The 20396-nt window shown below is 51.1% G+C and overlaps 1 protein-coding gene across 2 annotated transcripts in view; it reads right to left on the bottom strand.

Annotated features, from left to right (window-relative positions):
* Positions 1-11813: 11813 nt before the first annotated feature.
* The window catches only part of GGT5 (gamma-glutamyltransferase 5), a 31003-nt gene continuing 22420 nt past the window's right edge, over positions 11814-20396 (bottom strand). Inside the window, exons 3-12 of one of the 2 annotated variants that reach the window (XM_058690965.1) lie at positions 19440-19535; positions 18752-18947; positions 17998-18155; positions 17313-17459; positions 16291-16427; positions 15721-15911; positions 15205-15311; positions 14893-15011; positions 14674-14784; positions 11814-12286 (exon numbers count right to left, since the gene is read on the bottom strand). In XM_058690965.1, coding sequence (XP_058546948.1) covers positions 12140-12286; positions 14674-14784; positions 14893-15011; positions 15205-15311; positions 15721-15911; positions 16291-16427; positions 17313-17459; positions 17998-18155; positions 18752-18947; positions 19440-19535 — 1409 coding nt within the window. In that variant the 3' untranslated portion in view covers positions 11814-12139. The remainder of the gene's footprint in view (positions 12287-14673; positions 14785-14892; positions 15012-15204; positions 15312-15720; positions 15912-16290; positions 16428-17312; positions 17460-17997; positions 18156-18751; positions 18948-19439; positions 19536-20396) is intronic. The other variant, XM_058690966.1, reaches the window with a different exon arrangement.

Below are 20396 nucleotides of genomic sequence, written 5' to 3'. Positions count from 1 at the left end.
TCCCTCCAGGTTGGGCCCTAAAGCCGCTTCCACCCTTCCCCAGCAGGAGAAGGGGTGCCCTGTCTGTGGCCCTGGCCCCAGACATCAGGAATTCCCAGTGCCAGGGACAGGCCAGGCTGGGAAGCCCCAACACCTGATGGGTTTTCCCGGGGGCCTGTAGGGAGTCGGGTACTATTGGGCCTGTGTGAGGGGGAAGATTCCATAGCCCCCACAGACTTCCTTTAGAGACATTAAAGTCAGGGAACCATTGCCTCAGAGAAGTGGTCTCCCCAAACCACAGTCCCAGGGCATCAGAACCCAATGGCCAGTCCCCTACCTTTTGTACTGGTCGGGCTCTGGAGCAGAGGGGGACAGGGGTAGTAATCCAGGGACTTAGAAACACAAGTGATGGGAGAGTCAGGAAGTCAAGTAGCTGGTGAGGCAGTAACACCCCTGGGCTGAGGGACAGAGCAAAGGGTGCCAGAGCCAGGCCTAGGTGTTCACAAGAGTGGGAACCACATAAGCCCACGGGCCCTAGCAGGGGCCACAGGACTAAGATGGGGGAAGTGTCTGCTTCTCCTCCTGCCCTTCCATTAACTGAACTCAGGGCCAAGGAACAGATACAGCACAGTGGGGAGCAGGACCCCTTCCTTAGCCAGGCTGGTTCCTCCCACAAGCCCTGGGGTGACTGAGTGCCTACCCTGCACCACTTCTGTCCTCAGAGCTCACAGTCCAGTGGCTGCTCAGAGGGGAAGGGGTGCTCAGTGCAGCACATCTCCGGAGTGGGAGATCAAGAGGTGCTTCCTGGAGGAGTCCCATTTCAGCCGAACTTAAAAGGACAAAAGCCATTCGGGGAGTGAAGTTGAATAGGTGCCTACTAGCAGCAGAGGAGTCCACAACCCCCCAGGTGCCTCGTCAGGGCCGCATGCTGCACTACATTTCCCAGCCTCCTTTGCAATTGGGGGTGGTCACGTGACTGAGTTCTAGCTTGTGCAAAGCCAGCAGAAAAGGGCAGGACACTTCCAGGCCTGAACCATAACACTCCCCACTGGTACCCTTCCAGGATCTCTCTGCTGCTCCCTCTGATGCAAAGGTGGCCCTGGCCCTGGGACAAAGTGGGTTCCCAGCATGTGGCAGGGAACCCTCTCCCTCTGTCACTGACCTGCTCACCGGAACTGCTACCATCCAGTACTGCTACCGGAACAAGGAATAAACTTGTGATTAAACCTTAATACATTTTTGGGGTCCATTTGTTCCAGCCGTTGGGTTCTCTATACACCAGAGGCAGAGGTGCGAAAAGATGGCCTTACACTTTTCATTACTGTTGAAAATAAATACTATAGACACGAAGGGGCACCTGGGTGGCTCAGTTAGGCATTCGACTGTTGGTTTTGGCTCCGGTCACGATCTCACAGATCATGAATTCGAGCCCCACATCAGGCTCTGCGCTGACGATGTGGAGCCTGCTTGGGCTTCTCTCTCTCTCCATCTCTGCCCCTCCCCTGCTTGTGCACTCTCTCTCTCTCTCAAAATAAATAAACTTAACAAAAACTAAAAAGAAATTAAGAAAAAAACCCCACCTCAAACAGATACACCAATGTTCATAGCAGCGTTATTCACGATAGCCAAAAAGTGGAAGCAACCACGTGTCCATTGATGGGTGAATGGGTAGAGAAAATATGGTCCATCCATATAGTGGCATGTTATTCACATGCTGTAACATGGATGAGCTTTAAGAGCTAATACTTGGTGAAATAAGCCAGGCACAAAGGGACAATACTGTACAATTCCACTCATGAAGTTCCTAGAGTCATCAAATTCACAGAGACAGACAGTAGACCAGAAGTTATTAGGGACTAGGGACTGGGAAGGGGGAGCGGGGAGTTAGTGTTTAACGGGGACAGAGTTTCAGTTTGGGAAGACGACAAAGTTCTAGAGATGGGAGAGGGGGATGGCTGTATAGCAGTGTGAACGTGCTTAATGCCACTGGACCGGCCACTTGTAAATGGTCAAGGTGATTAACGTTATGTATTTCTGTATTTTACAATTAAAAATAAAAAATTCAAACAGAACAGTTCACTTAACGAGTCCCCAGTTTGTGGGCATTAAGCTGTGCTCAGTCTTTTGCTTCCACAAACACTGTTGTGCCTTGTAAATAAGTTCAGGTTGACTCAGAGGAGAAATTCACACCAGAGGATTGACTGGTTCAGCAGTGCGTGCATTTTCCTCCTTGAGTTGGGCCTCGAGTTGTGCTCGTTGACACCACCAACCTACTGACAGAGCCTAGTCCTCTACACCCTCATCAGCCTAAGGAGCCTTTGCATTTTTCGCTCTTTGCCAGATAGACGAAACATGTTGTGAGGCCCACTGAGCTTTCCCTGAACGACATTCCCAGAATTCCCTTCCATGTGTGTTTCCAGGCAGGGTGGACCACAAGAGAGATTTCCATGAAAGATTTACAGTGGGGAAATGAATCAGCAAGGTTGCTCACAGCTCAGACTCATCAGGGCTTATCTGCTGACTCAGCTTGTCGGCTCCAGCAGAGGTCATGGGTGCAGCTGTTCCACTTGTCCTCAGGCCACCTTGAGCTTCCCCGACTCCTGGGCCAGATGTCTGACAAAGGGGTCCAGCTTCTGCAAGAAATCTTCATCGCCCTTGGCAACAAGAAGGGTCTTGGGTTTCAGCCAGTCCGTGTGGGTTCCAGTCAACTCCTGGGTTACCAGCTAGTTCTGGATCCTCTCCTCCACTTAACACCAACTTTTCTTCCAGACGCTCGGCCACATGGACCTCCAGCTCCAACATCAGGTGGAAAACAACAGCCTTACAGAGACTCCTTGGCCAGCTCCCATAGTTGCAGGGTCTCTGATGGAACCCTGATAAATAAAATTTAAGTTGTAGGCAAGAAAGCTCAGGGTACAGCCCAATGAATTAATCCAAAGTGAACATGCCCAGTTAACTACCACTCAGGTCAAGAAATTGCACAGTACCAACCCCTGACCCGCCACCATTTTCTGTCAGTCATTGCCCTCCCCCTCCTTCCCAGGTTAGCCACGGATTTCTCACACCATAAAATAGTTTTGAGCGTTTTGTAATTTACATAGATGGAATCATAGAGCAGATCCTCTCTTATGTCTGGCTTTTTTGCATGTTTAAAAGATTCAATCAGGGGCGCCTGGGTGGCACAGTCGGTTAAGCGTCCGACTTCAGCCAGGTCACGATCTCGCGGTCTGTGAGTTCGAGCCCCGCGTCAGGCTCTGGGCTGATGGCTCGGAGCCTGGAGCCTGTTTCCGATTCTGTGTCTCCCTCTCTCTCTGCCCCTCCCCCGTTCATGCTCTGTCTCTCTCTGTCCCAAAAATAAATAAAAAACGTTGAAAAAAAAAAATTAAAAAAAAAAAAAAGATTCAATCATGTTGAGGTATGAGGCTGCACTTGACTTTTTTTTCCTGAGTATTATTCCCTCAAATGAATTTGTTTATCCATTTTCCTGCTGAGGCACACTGGGTGGGTTTCCAATTTGGAGCTATAAGGGCTAGTGCTGTGAACATTCTTGTATGTGTCTTTTGATGCGTACACATATAAATTTATGTTGGGTACGTTCCCAGGAGCAGCATTGCCGGGCATGAGCTACGTGTGTGGTAGCTTCAGCAGATAATACCCACTTTCCAAAGTGATTTTACCAATTGACATTCTCACTGGCAGCGTATGATAGTTCCATCTTGCCATATCTGTGCCAACGCTCGGTATTTTCAGTCTTTTTCATTTTGGTGACTCTGAGAGGTATGTTCTGGCAGCACACTGTGAACTTCTTTTGCGTTTTTCTGACACTAGTGAAGCAATACATACCTTTCATATGTTCATTGGCCATCTGGAGCACCTCTTCTGTGAGGTGCCTATTCGAGTCCTTTGCCCATTTTCTGTTGGGTTACCTGAGTTTCTCAAATTGATTTATAGAAATTCTTTTTTCTGGATAAGAGCTTGCTGTCAGATGTAAACACTGTAAATATTCTCCCACTATGTGAGTTGCTGTTTTAATGCCTTTATCTGTTTTGAGGATGTCTGTTGTTGAACAGAAATTCTTCACTTTAATATAGTCCAGTTTATCAAGGTTTTTCCTTTATAGTCAGTTCTATGTCCTGTTTAAGAACACTTGACTACTCCAAAGTCACAAAGCTGTCCTATGTTTTCCTATGAAAGCATTATTCCTTCATACTTCATAATTAGATCTGCAAGCCATCTGGAATAGATTGTGCACGGTGTGAGGTAGGAGGGGTCAGGATACACATTCTTCACGTGGATATCCAGTTGACTCAGTACCATGTGTTGAAAGAGCATCCTTTCCCCTCTGCACTGCTGTGGACCTTCTATCAGAGATACGGTAACTCTCTGTTCTGTCCTATTGCCCAGTTTGTCTTCTCACCAATACCAAATTGCCTTACTTACCAGTTATATAATTACTTAATTGCGTAGCTCATTCTTGATATCTGGTAATGTGAGTTCTCCATGTAGGTTATTCTTCAAAATTGCCCGGGCTAGTCTTGGTTCTTGCTGTTTCCGTACGAATTTTAGAATCAGCTTACCAATTTCCACAAAAAAGTCTTCTAGGATTTCTATTAGGGTTGCGCCGACTCTATAGGTGAATATGGGGAGAATGGGCGTCTTCACAACATTAAGCCTTCTAGTCCATGAACATAGTATAATTCTCCATTTATTTAGGTCTTTTTAAATGCTTTATTTATTTTTTGAGAGAGAGAGTGAGATGGGGGGGCGGGAGGTGCCAAGGATCTGAAGCAGGCTCTGTGCTGACAGGCTAACGCAGTGCAATGTGGGCTCAAACTCATGATCTGAGCCGAAGTCGAACTCTCAGCAAACTGAGTCACCCAGGTGCCCCTATTTAGGTTTTTTTATATTCACTCGATTCTATTTTATAATGTTCATTGTAGAGGCCTTTCATACTGATGTTAGTTTCATTTTTAGGCTTTGATTTTGTTTATGCTTTTATGATTTCTATTCCAAAAGATGTTTTGGGGGCACCTGGGTGGCTCAGTCAGTCGAGTGGTTAAACGTCTGACTTTGGCTCAGGTCGTGATCTCATGGTTCATGAGTTGGAGCCCCGTGATGGGCTCTGTGCTCACAGCTCAGAGCCTGGAGCCTGCTTCGGTTTCTATGTCGCACTCTCTGTGCCTCTCTGCCGCTTGCACTCTGTCTTTCTCTCTCTCAAAAATAAGTAAACATTTAAAAAAATTATTAAAAAAAATAATTTGTGGCTGGTATGTAGAAATACCATCGGTTTTTTGTGTATTTTCCTTGATTCCAGCAATTGTGTTAAATTCGCCTATTTCTATAATGGTTTATCTGTAGAGGAGCTATAGCGTTATGCTCTCCTTTCCAATCCTTATGCCTTATTTTTTTTCCCTCACCTTATTACACTGGTGAAAACTTACCTTACACAGATGAAAGGAAATGATGAAAGCTGGCCATGCTTATCTTGGTCTCAAAGGGATTGAGCCTTCCATCTCAAAAAAGAAGGCTTTTTGTGTTTTACCATGAAGTATGATGTTTACTGTAAGGTTCTGCAGCTGTGACTTATCAGGTTAAGGAGGTTTTTTTTTTTTTCAATTTACAGTTACTAAGGGTTCTTATTGTGAGTGCAAGTTGGGAAATCTTATCAAACTCTCTTCTGCATGTATTGAGATAGTCAATCCTTTTTTTTTTTTTCTTTATTCTGTTAGGCTATTAGCGCAATGAATTGCATTGCTTGATTTTCTCATATTCGACCAATCTTGCACTCCCAGAATAAACCCAAATTGGGAGTGATTTGGTTTGCTTGTCTTTCATTTAGAAACTTTTGCATTTCTGTTCATGAATGAAATCACCCTCTACTTTTCACTGCTTGAAATGTCTTTGTCAGATTTTGTTCTCAAGATGACGCTGGCCTCATTTAAAGCCTTGGGCAATGTTTCCTCTTTTCTGTTCTCTGGAAGTTTGTGTAAGACTGATGTGTTTCCCTCCATCAGTGGTGGGAAGAATTCACAGAGGAAGCCTTCTGAGCTGAGTTATTTACTTTGTCCCTGTGGGGGTCTCACTGTTTTTATTGGCCACGCTCACTCATGAGTGAGGTTAAGCAACTTTTTCTATGTTGAAGCGGCCATTTGTAGCTCTCTTTCTGTGGTCTAATGTGCATCTCTCTACTGGATACTTGCTCTTTGATATTAAGTACTTAAGTATTTAAGTATTAAAGAAACCAGCCCTTTATATTTTTTGTACTGAAACAATTTTTCCCAAGTTTTTCCCTGGTCTTTTCTAATTTATTTTTATTTTTTATTTTTAAGATTTTTCTTTAATTCCAGGGTATTTAACATACAGTGTTATATTAGTTTCAGGTGTACAATATAGTGATGCAACAATTTTATACATCACCCTGTGCTCATCACGATAAGCACGTTCCTTCCTGCCATCACCTAGTTCCCCCACCCCTCTACCTACCTCCCCTCTGCTAACCACTCTTTTGTTCTCTAGAGTTAAGAGTCTGTTTTTTGGTTTGTCTCTTTTTTTCCCCTTTGTTCATTTGTTTTGCTTCTTAAATTCCTCACATGGGAGAAATCATATGGCATTTGTCTTTCTCTGACTTATTTTGTTTGGCACTATACTCTTTAGATCCATTCGTGTGTTGCAACTGTCCGTTGGTCTTTTAAGATGTTTTCCACATCAAAATTTTTACTTTTTCTGTGTTCAAATGTATCTTTTTTTTTGTTTTTTTGTTTTTTTTCTTTCACAACTTCTTGATTTTATGCCAGGCCTGAAAAGGCTTTCCCCACTCTAAGAGTATAAATAAATTTCCCTGTATTCTTTGTGTTAAAAAAATTTTTTTTTAATGTTTATTTATTCTTGAGAGATAGAGAGAGACAGAGAATACCAGGGGAGGGGCAGAGAGAGAGAGAGAGGGAAACACAGAATCTGAAGCAGGCTCCAGGCTCTGAGCTGTCAGCACAGAGCCCAACGTGGGCCTCGAACCCACGAACTGCGAGATCATGACCCGGGCCAAAGTCAGACACCTAGCCGACTGAGTCACTCAGGCGCCCCTGTGGTTTTGTTTTTGTTTTTGTATTTTGTTTTATATTTATATGGTTTTACTCTTAATCTTGATCTGACTGGAATTTATTTTGATGTAAATAAAAAGGCAGGGATCCCCCTTCATTATTTGTCTAGATGGTTACCCATTTGGTCAGATAGATATGGCTAATAATCTTTTTCTTACTCCTTTGAAATGCTCCTTGTCTGCTAGAGACAAGATTTCCGTATTTATTTACATCTCTCTGTGGAGTTTGTATTGTGGTTGATTTCTTAGCTTTATTCACATGCTGCTTTAACAGCATATGCTTAACAGCTGCATGTTTAACAGCTGTATGCTTATAATTTGTTTTAAAATTTGGTGGATTTGTTTACTTAATTTTTTTTTTTTCAACGTTTTTTATTTATTTTTGGGACAGAGAGAGACAGAGCATGAACGGGGGAGGGGCAGAGAGAGAGGGAGACACAGAATCGGAAACAGGCTCCAGGCTCCGAGCCGAGCCATCAGCCCAGAGCCTGACGTGGGGCTCGAACTCACGGACCGCGAGATCGTGACCTGGCTGAAGTCGGACGCTTAACCGACTGCGCCACCCAGGCGCCCCTTTTTACTTAATTTTTAAAATTGATTTCTAGGGGCACCTGGGTGGCTCAGTCGGTTAAGCGTCCGACTTCAGCTCAGGTCATGATCTCACGTTCCGTGAGTTCGAGCCCCGCGTCAGACTCTGTGCTGACAGCTCAGAACCTGGAGCCTGTTTCAGATTCTGTGTCTCCCTCTCTCTGACCCTCCCCCGTTCATGCTCTGTCTCTCTCTGTCTCAAAAATAAATTAAAAAACGTTAAAAAAAATTAAAAAAAATAATAATAATAAAATTGATTTCTAATGTTTATTTATTTTTGAGAGAAAGAGAGAGAGACAGAGCACAAGCAGGGGAGGGGCCGAGAGGGAGACACAGAAACCAAAGCAGGCTCTGAGCTGTCAGCATAGAGCCCAATATGGGGTTTGAACTCACAAACCACAAGATCATGACCTGACTGAAGTTGGACACTTAACCACTGAGCCACCCAGGAGCGCTTTGTCTTTGTTTAATCAAGAATGGGTGTTGAATTTTGTCCAATGCTCCTTCAGTCTCTATGGAGATAAATAAGCCTGTGACTTTTCTCCCTGGGTGAAAAATAAGAGGTAAGAGTAACACTCATACCAAGAGAAGAGCTTCCTGGCTGTGCTGGTGTTGACACCACTGAGATAGGCAAGATACGTTATTGCTTTAATGTGTTGCTAGATTCTCCTTGCTAATACTTTCTTTAGGAACTTGGGATTGAGTTTCATAAACACAATTGGCCTGTGGCTTGCTTTGGCAGGTTTGAGGTCAGTGCTTTGCTGGCATCATAAAGTGAATGTGGACATTTTCCTTCTTGCTCCTCATTGTGGAAGCTTAACTGGCAGGACAGGTCTCTGGCCTTAGTGGCAGGACACACTTCACCTGAGGAACTTTCTAGAAGGGTGTTTGAGGTAGGCTAGTGTTCCTGCAATGTTCTTAATTTTTTCAATGATCATTGACACATCTACATCTTTGCCCCTTCTTGGATCTGTTTGTCATTGAAATTTAAGGTTGCCAGATTTAGCAGATAAAAGTATAGGAGGTTCAATTAAATCTGAATTTCAGATAAGCAACAATATTTTCAGTATGAGTATGTCCCACATATGGCAACCCTACTTACGTTGTCCTAGAAAGTAATTTATTTTATCAAAGTTGCCAGCTTTATTTGGACGAAGGTGAGTGATCTTTTATACTTTTTTTAAAAAATGTCTTAATGTTTATTTATTTTTTAGAGAGAGACAGAGCACGAGCTGAGGAGGGGCAGAGAGAGAGGGAGACGAGAATCTGAAACAAGCTCCAGGCTCTGAGCTGTCAGCATAGAGCCCAACTCAGGGCTTGAACTCACAAACCACAAGATCATGATCTGAGCCAAAGGCAGATGCTTAACTGACTGGCCCACCCAGGCGCCCCAGGTCTTTTATACTTTTAACTTTCTCTATATCTTAGCTAATTTCCCCATTGTCATTTCTTCTTTCGTGTATTCACACTTCTTTCATTTATACTGTAGGCAGTTGAATAACATTTTCTGACCTGTTTTTCTGATTTCAAATTTATCAGTCTCTCCTTCAGTTGTTACTGAACCTCTCCTCTTGCTTTCCTGATTGTTCTGATTGTTCCTGCACTAAATTTCACTTAGATGCTTTATTCATTTTGATTCTTATTATTAATGCAACTGTTTAAGGCAATGAAATTTTCTTTTGATCTTGCATTAGCTATAGGCTCTAGGGGCTCATCTGTACTCTGCCAATGTTATTTTGAAGATACTGCAGCCCTGGTTTCTTTCTTTCTTTTTTTTTTTTTTTGAAAGTTTATTTATTTTGAGAGAGACAGAGAAAGCGTGAGCAGGGGAGGGGCAGAGAGAGAGGGAGAATCCCAAGCAGGCTCTGTGCTGGCAGAGCAGAGCCCTCGTAGGGTTGAACTCACGAAACCGTGAGATCACGACCTGAGCCGAAATCAAGAGTCGGACGCTTAGCCGACTGAGCCACCCAGGGACCCCAACCCTGGTTTCGATTTCTCCTGTGTAACAAGATGTGTAAAGAGCCAGCAGTAAGAGTCCCTTGCTGGGCTGGGAACGGGGTGGCTACCTGGCATTACTGGTAGGTGGGATGTGAGCAGGGGCTGGGCAAGTCCCTGAGGGTGGGAGGAGCAGGGAGGGAAAAGAGCAGGCTTCCTCCAGGAGCAGCAGGAACAAGGAGGAATCCATGCTGCCTCGTGGCAAGATCAGGTATGCATCTTCCAAGGCCCATCATTGTCTGAGTGGGGAGCAGATCGAGGCAGTGGCAGCAGCAAGGAGGTGGAGAAGGATAAGGAAACGGAGGCAGAGCTGAGCCACGCAGTCGGAGAGAGGAAACTGGGTGACTGGAGGGGGAGAGGTAGACAACAGAGAGCTTCCGGTTGCCTCAGAGCTGGCTTCCAGTTTGGTGTGTTGAGTCCGAGGCACCTGTGGCCCTGGCTGGTGTGTGGGTATGGGGTCTGATGACCCAGAAACCTGAGACAGAGCTAGGATGGGGACCCATCAGCTCATGTGTGGTAACTGAGCCTCAGGGAGAGACCCATTGGGCCCATGAGAGCCGGGCCTGGGACTTTTGTTAAGCCTCAAAAGCAGTGTAGAGAAGAGAAGCTCTGTCATCCTTTCTGGCTGTGAAGTTCAGTGAATGATGTGCTAGAGCCATCGGGATGGTGGCCAAGGCCAGCCTCTGGATCCCACTAGGTCAGAAACGCCCCCACTCCTGCTTGTCTGAGCCCACTTTTTCTGCACCCCTGACTCCTGAGCCATAGCCGCCCTTCCCTAAAGCCTTCTTCCCACTCCCTCCCAAAGTCAGACTCTAGGAGGAGTTGCGGCCCCCAGGCTGCCTGGGTGCAGCAGTGAACGGCCCCGAGGTCCTTTCTCTTAGAGTCTGCCAGAATACCCCCCTCTGTCCTCCCAGTCAGGCTCAGATCAGAGACTTGCCCCATCCAGCCCTCTCTCCCTGTTTGTGGTCAACTAACAGTCCCCATCCCAATCCCTAGCACGTTATATGGCAAAAGTGCCTTTGTGACTGAGTTAAGGATCTTGAGACAAGAGAGCATTCTGGAGTATCTGGATGGGCCCTATATGCCCACAAGTGTCTTTACACACTTCCCGAGGGTGCCTTCTCCACCTAGCCCTGCCCAAAGCAGAGGGAGACTTCCACACATGCAGAAGAGAAGGCCACATGACCTCCCCACAGACAGAGCACCTAGTGTGATGTGGCCACCAAGGGACACCAGCAGCTACCAGAAATGGGCAGAGGCAGGAAGGGTTCTCCTGAGGGTCCCCTGAGGGAACTTGTCCCTGCCTTCCCCTTGCTTTCGGCCCCATCATCTGATTTCAGACTCCTAGCCTATGGGAGCATAGATTTCTGTAGTTGGAAAGCACTTCGTGGTATTTTATCTCAGCAGCCATGGAAACAGTACCGACTCCTGCCCTGCTTGGCCAAACTCCAGAGCAGGGTGGGAGGCCGTGGCTCAGCGGTAGAGCTGATCCCCAGAACCTGCCAGGTGGAGGTATGCCCCTGAGGGACATTTGGGCGACACTCAAGTGCTCCCAGGAACCGGTGTGGGGTAAGACCCCCCAGGTCAGTCCAGCGAGGCCCCTCCAGGACAGGCAGCCCACCCAGCAGCTGGCAAAGCCCTTCTCAGCAGTGGGGGGGCTAATGGGTCCAGAACAGCAGTTCTTAACTGGGGATGATTTGGCCAGTGGTGGTGGTAGCAGGTGCTGCTGCGTTTAGCGAGCAAAAGCCAGGGATGCTGCTCAACATCCCACAATGTGGGGACAGCCCCCCGACAAAGACTATTTCACCAAAAATGTCAACAGTGCCGAGGGTGAGAATGGGGCCAATGGAGGGGGCTGGGGGCTGAGGTGGGGTCCCAAGTTCTACTTCATCCAGCCTTTTCCTGGCACACGGGACAAGATCCAGAGATGGTCCCAAGGCCTGGCAAGACTGGGGGGCAGACGCCCCCAGGCCACAGCCCTGCCTTCCCACTGATAGGCCCCAGGCAGGCACACTGCAGAGGCCCAGCAGCAGTGGCCTGGGCAGGGCCAGCCAGTCTCTAGGCCTCGGTTTCCACACTTTCACGGTGGTGTGTGGTGAAGGACTGTAAGAGCTGTGTGTGTGCTAAGGGTCCCTTCCCATACCTACACCCCAAATCATGCCGAGGTCCACCCTCCTCTTTAATCTTGGACTAGAGGGTATACAGATGGGGAGTGGGGCAGGTGGGGAGGGAGAGTGGGCCACGGTCCTGAGTAAGAGGTCTAGGGGAAGCTTGGGGGGCCAGGGCAGGGCCACATGGGACTCTGGGAGAGGGCTCAGTCCCCACAGTTGTCCATCTTCCAGCCTGTCCCCACCTCTTGCAGCCCAGGCTGACCCTCCGCCGAAGGGTCCAGATCTTGCTTGGGTGCTGGGTCCCACAGCCAAGGCCAGCCTGAGCACACACTGACGGTGGGTCGGATTGCAGCTGCCAGAAGCAGTCTTCTCAGTAGCCCGAGGCCTCCCCACCTTTCCTTGGGTCCGCTGCTGCATACACACAGGCCCCGTCCTGGGACACGGCCTGGACCACGTTCAGGAAAAAGGGCCTCATGGTCTGGTTGTGGCCCCTGTCCTGGAGCCCCTTCTGCACCTCCTGGAGAGGAGAGAAGGCCAGTGCACAGGTGAAGGCAGCTTAGCAACACCTGCAGAGGGGGCAGGGCCCCGGGTAGAGGTCTGACAGCCCCAACGGGGAAGGCAGGACTGGGCACCAGTGACGGCGAGGATGTGAGGGTGCTAATGCAGCCTCATCCGTAGGGCGAGGAGCCTGTGACCTCCCACCAAAGGTCCCAGTGGAGAAGCCAGGCTCCAGGGAGCATGGTGGGGAGGATGTCACCCAGGTCAGAAGGAGCTAGAGACGCAAGATCACTTCTGTCCTGGATCTGAGGATACCAGGGGCCTAGCTGCAACATCTGAGGAATCCAGCGGCTTTGGCAGAGAAATGGCTTATGGGGACTTATGCTGCGAGACCTCTAATTTTGAGGACCTTGAGGGCAAAGCCTTCTTAAGGCAGAGCTTGGGACCTTTCTCAGAGTCCCAGCTCCTCCATACATAGGAACTGCCCAACTGAGGGGTGGGGAGTGCCCAGGGGCCCTGGGGCACAGAAGAGGAAAGATCTTGGCACCAGCAGTCAGGCTACATAGGACCTTCTATCTCAACACTGACATGAGAAGACCGGAGATCCTGGTTGCCAAGAACATGGTAAACTTCTTAGGACCTCGGGCCCTGAAAGCTTAGGGCCCCAATGGTTGAGGAATCAGCTGGAGGAAGGACTCAAATTTTCAGATACCGTTTTCTCTGAAGATCCATGAGCCCAAGGACACTGACCCCCAGGCTAAAGGCACTAGTGGTCCTGAGGGTAAGGTGCTCAGAGCATGTGGCTCAGGTCTGAGACAGTGAGTCTATGGAATTTGAGCGTGTCAGAAATCCAGGCAGGTGTAGGTTTCTAAGAACTGAGTACCTTGCCTTAGGGTTATGGCGCTTACACATTTACCAGTCTGTAACTTTTACACAGATCCTGGAGTGTAGAGGCCTGTGCTACTCAGGCCCCACATTTCCACTTAGCATTTTGGACCAACAGTCTAAGGACCTTAGCCCACTGACCCTAGGTGCCAGTCACTTCTATTTACAAAGACCTTGATGTTCTACAGTCCCCAAGACCGGGGCCTCCAACCTGATGTCAGAGTGGTAGGGCGAGGTCTCCAGAGCACCATGTCCTTGGGTTATGTTTCTCTGCCTGATGCACCAATTGCCCAAGGTCCTTAGATTTGAAGGCTGAGGTCCTCATAGCTGAGGCCACAACAGGACCTGTGGTCATCAGGGACTCTGTTCCTTAGCATCTAGTGGCCAAACTCCAAGGCCCTCAGGAAGGAGGACCCTTCTGGCCTTTAGTCCCTGGCCTTGGCTATGATAACCCTTGGAGACTCAAGGTTTCCACCCAGGGTCTAGGATTTTCTCCATAGAAGGCCCTGGAGGTATAGCCAACACTCAACCTCTCCAAGAGAGCTGAGGATCTTGGCCTTATGGGTTGCTGGATTCTCTGAGATCAGAGCACAAGGTCCTCAGGGAGTTGATGTTCACAGAGTGAAAACCTCAGTTAAGAGTCAAGGAGGAGGGCCCAAGAAGATGAGCCCTGAGGGCATACTCACTGTCCTTCTGCCATGGGGAGGACCCTATACAGGGAGGGAGCTCCTCGGACTCTGAGAGTCCTTAGTCTCCAGCCCCCAAGACCAAGGTTCTCAGGGACTATATATTCCCTTGGAGTAAATGTTCCTCTGTCTATGGTCCTCAGTGTTCTAAGGGCCATGGGAGGCAGCTCACAGCAGAAATGGCAGCTTTGAGGACCTTTAACCCCAGCTGGCTGAACTGACCCCAGGCATGAAACTTGGAGGCTTGAAAAGCTGCCAGACTTTTAAATGAGATCTTAGTGAAGGGAAGGCTTCTGCCAGCCCAGCAAAACTCTGAGGAAGGTTGGGGCAGAGGAGTGGGGGCAGGGAGTTGGACAACAGAATTTAGCTCTGAGCACCTGCTTGTGTGGGGGAAACCAAGAAACGTCCATAAGAACCAGCACCAGTGCAACCCCCATGCCCCAGAAAGAAATCCCTAAGCAGACTGTCACAGGAATGATACCCTTACAAATAAACTCACACATGAAAGCTATAAATCACACAAGGAAACAGATCACCATGAGGGAGTCTGAGAGACCACAGCCAGGAAAACTAGCTTCTGGAGAGAACAGAATAGAGCAGGAACCAAGGTGCAGAGGTACTTGGCCTGGGAGAAGCATGGACAACACCCTATTTTCTGACTTGGGGGCCACAAGACTGGTCTGGTGCCTCCCCCACTGAGCTTCTGAACCCGCGATGGCCCCGGAAGTGGAAGTGTACCCATCCTAAGACACCCAGCGACTGAGATCCTACCAGGGGCTTTGAGCAGCATGCACTGAGGCATCTGCCCTAGCGGTGTCAGGAACAGTGGCCTTACCCGGCTGAAGTTGGGCTCATATTCCACATGGCCCTCGCTGTTGACATGCAGGATAGGGGCTTCAATGGCAGTCCTCAGGTCAAAGCCAAGCCACAGCTTGTTTATGATGGCCTGGGGGAGGGAAGAAGAACACAGGAAGGGAGGACACCGGCCACCCTACACCAACCCCTCCCTGTCCCTGGGAGGGGGGATGTTCCAGCCAGGAGTTCCCTGACTCACCTGAGCCACAGCAGGGATGATGAGCTCCCCACCAGCCCCACCGATCACCAGCTTTGACCCCTGAGCTGCATTGATCAAGATGGAGGGCACCATGGATGATGGAGGTCGCTCGCCTGGAACTAGAGGCCAGACGGGTGTCACCCGCGGCCGCACTTCCAGCCAGCACCCTCCAGACCACCCCTCCATTTCTGTCTCCATTCACCGCTGTGCAAACAGGGGCTGGGCCAGGCAGCGGGGCTGGCCCAGGGGCCAAACTGCATTGCCCAGCCTGCCTGCCTTCCCTTTTCTTGCCAGTCGGGTCCTCAGTCTCACCAGGTAGTGGGGTGACTCTGGAGTCCGGTGAGCGCCTCCAGCATAGGTCCAGAAGCTCATTGTTGAGGAGGATGCCCGTGCGTGGCGAGTACAGCATTGCTCCAAAGCTGCAGACAGAGGCAGAGCCTGGGCTCGGGCTGTGGGCGCCAGTCTCCCACACCAGCAAAGCTGCCGAGCACCGCTTTCCAGGAGTCCCTCATTTTAGTGGCAGCCTTCTAGCATGCTGGAGCTGCCATTCTCTCCCTGGCACTGCCCCCCAAGGATCCGCCTGTGCCCCCCAGTTAGGGCATCCTTCTGGGTAAAGCTCATTCCCAAGCGGGTCGTGGTTCAGGGCCACCCATCCGCAGCCTCTCAGCCAGAAATGACAGAGGTGTGTGGCCCCTCTGACAGAGAAGAAGAAGAAGCAAAGGGAAAAGCAAGGTACTGCCCCATGGACACAAGCAAGGGGAGCCTAGGGGGCCCGTAAACAAGCTGAGGGAGCAAAGGAGCAGGGCCTGGGGACAGGCAGGAACATACGGCGTGTTGATGGTGCTCGTGGCTGCCACAGCACTGCCATCCTCCCCCAGCACAGAAACGTGCGCTGTGCCCATCCCGTGGCCCCAGGCCCCGGCCAGGCTGTAGTGGCTGAGATGATGGTCACCCCGAGCGTCGATCTGCTGCTGGATGTGCTGGGCCAAAGCCTCTCCCAGCAGGTCCTGGGAGGCGTTCTGGGGTGGCCGGGCAGATGGTAGGAACAGTAAGGGGCCAGGTAGGCCCATAGAGAAGAGGGTCTCCTTTGGAGGCCCTCTCCCGTGCACCCCCCTTGAGCCCAGGCTACCACCAGACGCTGCTCATCCTCCGGGCCCTCTGAGATATGGAGCCATCACTGCCTCTCTCACACCTGCCACTCTGGGCCCCTTCTAGTCCGCAGACCTCCTCACCCTCCCTGCCCTGGGCCACTGCCAGGCTGTCCTGTCCTAAAACCTCATACATCTCCCTCCAATCTCACCCAGCCAGACTCTTGGGGTCTAGGAACAGCCTGGCCTTCCCTTCACGCTGAGCCCTGGGGCTGGGACGGGGCTCTCCACCAGCCACAGGCCATCTCACCTGGATATCCGGGTGGCTACGAGGGTCCCACAGTCGCCACCTCTGTCCGCCGGCAAACTTGAGCGTCTCCGCAAGGTGATGGTACAAGTTCACTCTCCCCTCGGGCCTGGCCACCGACTCAGAGGAGAAGTTGAACCCTGGGAAGGGGAGGGGTGCAGATATGGATGACCCCGTGTAGCGGGTGGAATGTTGGCCCCCCTCAAAAAAGATTTGTCCATGTCCTGATCCCCAGAACCTGTGAATAGTACCTTATATGGCAAAAGAGTGAATTTTACCTTATATGGCAAAATGTGTGATTAAGTTAAGGATCTTGAAAAGAGCAGATTATCCTGGATTATCCGGGTGAGCTCTAAATGTAATCACACAATTAAATGTAATCTTAGAAAACAGACACAGAGAAGAGGAGGAGGCCCTGTGAGCGGGAGGCAGAGACTGGGAAGATGTCGCCGTAGCCTGGGAGTGCTGGCAGCCACCAAAAGCTGGAGGAGACAAAGAACAGATTGTCTCTCAGAGTCCCCAGAGGAGCCATGGCTCAGCTGACACCTTGATTTTGGACGTCTGGCCTCCAGAACTATGAGAGAGTGGATTTCTGTTGCTTTAAGCCACAAGTTTGCGGTAATCTGTTATGGCAGCCAAGGGAACTGAGATAGTCAGCCTCGGGCAGCTCCAACCCCTGGACACTGCGAGGACCCCCTTTCACCATCTCACAGTCCAGGCCTCAGCCTTGGATGCACACACGGGCCGGGCAGCTCACCACCTGCACCGTCCACCTGCTCCTGTGCCCTGGGACTGGATCACCTGGGACTCACTGGGTGGATGGTGTCAGACCCTTCAGCAAAGCCCCGAGTGTGGACTGCTCCAGAGGCTCTAGAGCACAGCATCTTGCCTGTTTCCACAGCCCCATCTTTGGTGTCTGAGGAGGAGGCTGAGCTGGAAAAGGAAGGCTGCCCAGAGCTACCGCTGGGCTTGGAGTTCCCAATGGGGGCAGGACTCTGGGTGGGAGGGCTGAGAGTCTTTCTTACCTTTGAGCACGTTGAGGATGAAGCTGAGAATCGCACCCCCTGCGGGTGGTGGCGGTGAGTATAGGGTGTAGTTCTCCAGGGGCACTGCCAGGGCATCCACTACCTCCGGCTGGAACTCTGCCAGGTCCTGCAGGGTCAGCTGGCTACCTGAGATGAGACAGAAAAGACTCCATGTACAGATGGGAAAACTGAGGCAGAGTGACAGCCACGGATCCCAGGTCACATGGTGGGGCTTCCCCCATCCCCTAGGCTTCTAGAGCCCTAGGGGTGATGGAAGGTCTGTGGGCAGCGGCGTCAGGGCTGGGCCCTAGAGCCAGGCAAGGGATGGGTGGACAGAGGCCGAAGGCAGGCAGGTTGGTGGGGAGAAAAGGGGAAGGTGAGAGAGGCAAGGTGGCCTCTGACAGACTGTGAAGGTGGTGGACAGCTCCAGGCCCAGGAGCCCACTGTGGCCACCACTAACTCCCCTCTGTTGGCCCTAATTTCTGGGAGCTCTGCTCCTCAAGGACTCTGACCACGGGGTCCTGGAGGCCAGCAGCGGGCAGGCCTGGATACATGGCCTTTCCAAATCCTGGGAGCGGTCCACACTCCGGCAAGGATTAGGGAAGGGCCTGCCTTCACTCCTAGCATCCAGAGCCAGCTCCTTCTCAGGCAGAGCTGTGGGCTCTGGGAACTCAGCACAGCTGACCTTGATTGGCAATGTCCTCCAGCAGTGTCCGGCCCAGCGTCCCTGTGTAGAAGACCTCTGCACCTTCTGTGGCCACGGTTTCCAGGGTGGCAGCCAACGCGGGCCATGGGAATGGGTCCTGAGCCTTCAGAGGTTCTGTCCCATTGAAAAAGAGCTGCCTGGGGAATTGGGGGCAGACTCAGGGTGGGGCCGGGTCCTGGAAGGCAGCCACACTCCTGTGGGGGCTCTTGTGGGTTCTTTGAGACCCTACAGGGAGGCAGTCCTGGTCTGGGGTCCGAGGGCCTGGTGTAGACATCAGGGGAGATGGTTTCTTTAAGACTGGGTGGGGCTGAGGCCTCTCACCTCACCCGTCACCCTGGCCTAAGGAGTGTATGTGCCCTAGTCGGGCCTGGGACACCCCTGGGAAGACATGGTCAGCGGACTGGTAAGGTGGGCAAGGGGGGTGGCCAAAGCCCTCCTGCCAGCCCAGAGGGGCCAGAGGACGGTGGCAGAGCCCAAATCCACACCCTGGAGTCCCATCACGTGGATATGGCCTGAGCCACTCGGATTAGGTTCTGCCACATGGAGCCTGAAAGTCTGAAACTGCAAAGTACTGACTTTCCTGGCCTTCAGGCCCCTGATACCACCATAGGGTCAACCCTCCAGTTTGAGGAGGCTCTGAGGTAGAACCGGGGTAGGAGCCAGGCAAAGACGGGCCAGAGCCTGAACCCAGGAGATGAGCAGGAGCCCTGGGGCTCCCTGGGGAAGTGCTCACCTCAGAGAAGTCATGTACAGGGAAGGCCGTAGGAAGTCACTCTGCAGGAACTGACTGAGGGTAAAGGGCATGCGGTAGTCCCCTCGGAGCAGGGAGATGGTGGGCCAGAACAGCTGTGCCCACGGCAGGTGGCCGTGGCGACGGTGGGCCTCAGCATAGCCACGGAGTTCCCCGGGCACTCCAATCCACTGGGCCCCTACGAGGCAAGTGGCATCGTGTCCCTGCCCCCAGGCTGCCCCCCCCTTGGCCTCAGCCCTGTAGCCTTCCCCAGGGGTTCTCCACCACCCCCACCCTTGCCCCTCCAGCTTGGCCCCCTTGGCATGGCAGCCAGAATGAGCTTTCTGGAGCCCACACCTGACCATGACCCTCTCTGCTCAAACCCCCATGGCTCCCCAGTGCCTTCCCTCAGGGCCCAGCACAAACTGGCTCCAGAAACCCCCACCCCACCCACCACCCCGTCTCCACTGAACCCTCCAAGCCTTTGCTAGGCTGGTTCCTATGCTTAGATCACCACCCCCTACTCAGAGAGCCCCTCCCCCAACTCCAGCAGGTCAGGACCTCCATAGCTAGCTGCTATCTCCTGGTACCAGGGTGTCAGAGCCTGTCCAAGACGCCCTTCAGGGGAGTGTTTTGGTCAGCCCCAGTGGCCTGATGGGGTGGGAGCCTGTGGTCCCTCCAAGAGCTTCACCTGTGCCCAGTGGCTGGGCCTGCTCACACTCGTCCAGCAGACGGGGGACATAGCTGGCAGGCACCGTCTCCCTGGCATTGATGACTTCCACCTTCCCTGGAGTTGGGGCAGAGCATGTGAGTGCTCAGGGGCACGCCTGTAGCTGCCAGGCCTCATCCCACACAAACCACCCCCCCTCCCTGCCCCGCCACAGCCCTGGCCCTACTCTAGGCCTCACTTTCTCTCTTTGTACCATGAACTAGCCTCTGTGCTGTAGGGGCCAAGAGCAGGCTTCCCAAAGATGGGCCACTCTGGCATGAAGATTGTGAGTTAAAAGCAATTAAAACCCAGCAGAATCCAGAAAAGCTTTTTACCTCCCCCTCCACTACTGCCTGAAAGAATTTACACAGAGGACCGGCTCCAGGAGGACAGCTATCACCACAGACAACTATATTAGGATATGAACTAGGTAGGGTAGGTAGACGGGACCTTGCAAGGCCTGTTTGGTCAAAGTCTTCTGTGTCTCATTGTTTCCCAGGACCTCCCCCCCTCCCCACACACATTTGTTTAGCAAATATTTACGCTTCTTTATCTTCCTGTGAATTGCACTCCTTCCTTTTGAAGTCCCAGACCCTTACCCCTTCTCCTTAGCTCTTTTTGCCTGTCTTTGGAATTTCCGTGTCTGTGTGGATTCCCCAGAAATTAAATTTGATTTTGTCCTATTAATTTCTCTCAGGTCAATTTAATTCTTGATCCGGCCAGAAGGACCTTGAAGGGCAAAGGAAATTCCTCCTCCCTGACAGTGCTAAGATTTGAGATGGCCGTGAAGTCTTCACAAAGACAAGCTGGGGGGAAGGGCAGGGACACCAAGAGGACCCAGGAAGGGGCATGGGTGGGCAGGACAGCTCAGCAAACGCTGGGGATGTTTACAAGCACTTCACTGTTAGCACTTGTGGACAAGCCCATCCTCCCCACGGG

This window comes from Neofelis nebulosa, chromosome 11 (assembly GCF_028018385.1).
Source record: "Neofelis nebulosa isolate mNeoNeb1 chromosome 11, mNeoNeb1.pri, whole genome shotgun sequence".
Classification (NCBI taxonomy): Eukaryota; Metazoa; Chordata; class Mammalia; order Carnivora; family Felidae; genus Neofelis; species Neofelis nebulosa.
Note: the sequence above shows the minus strand (reverse complement) of the source record. Positions and strands in the feature narration are given on the sequence as shown.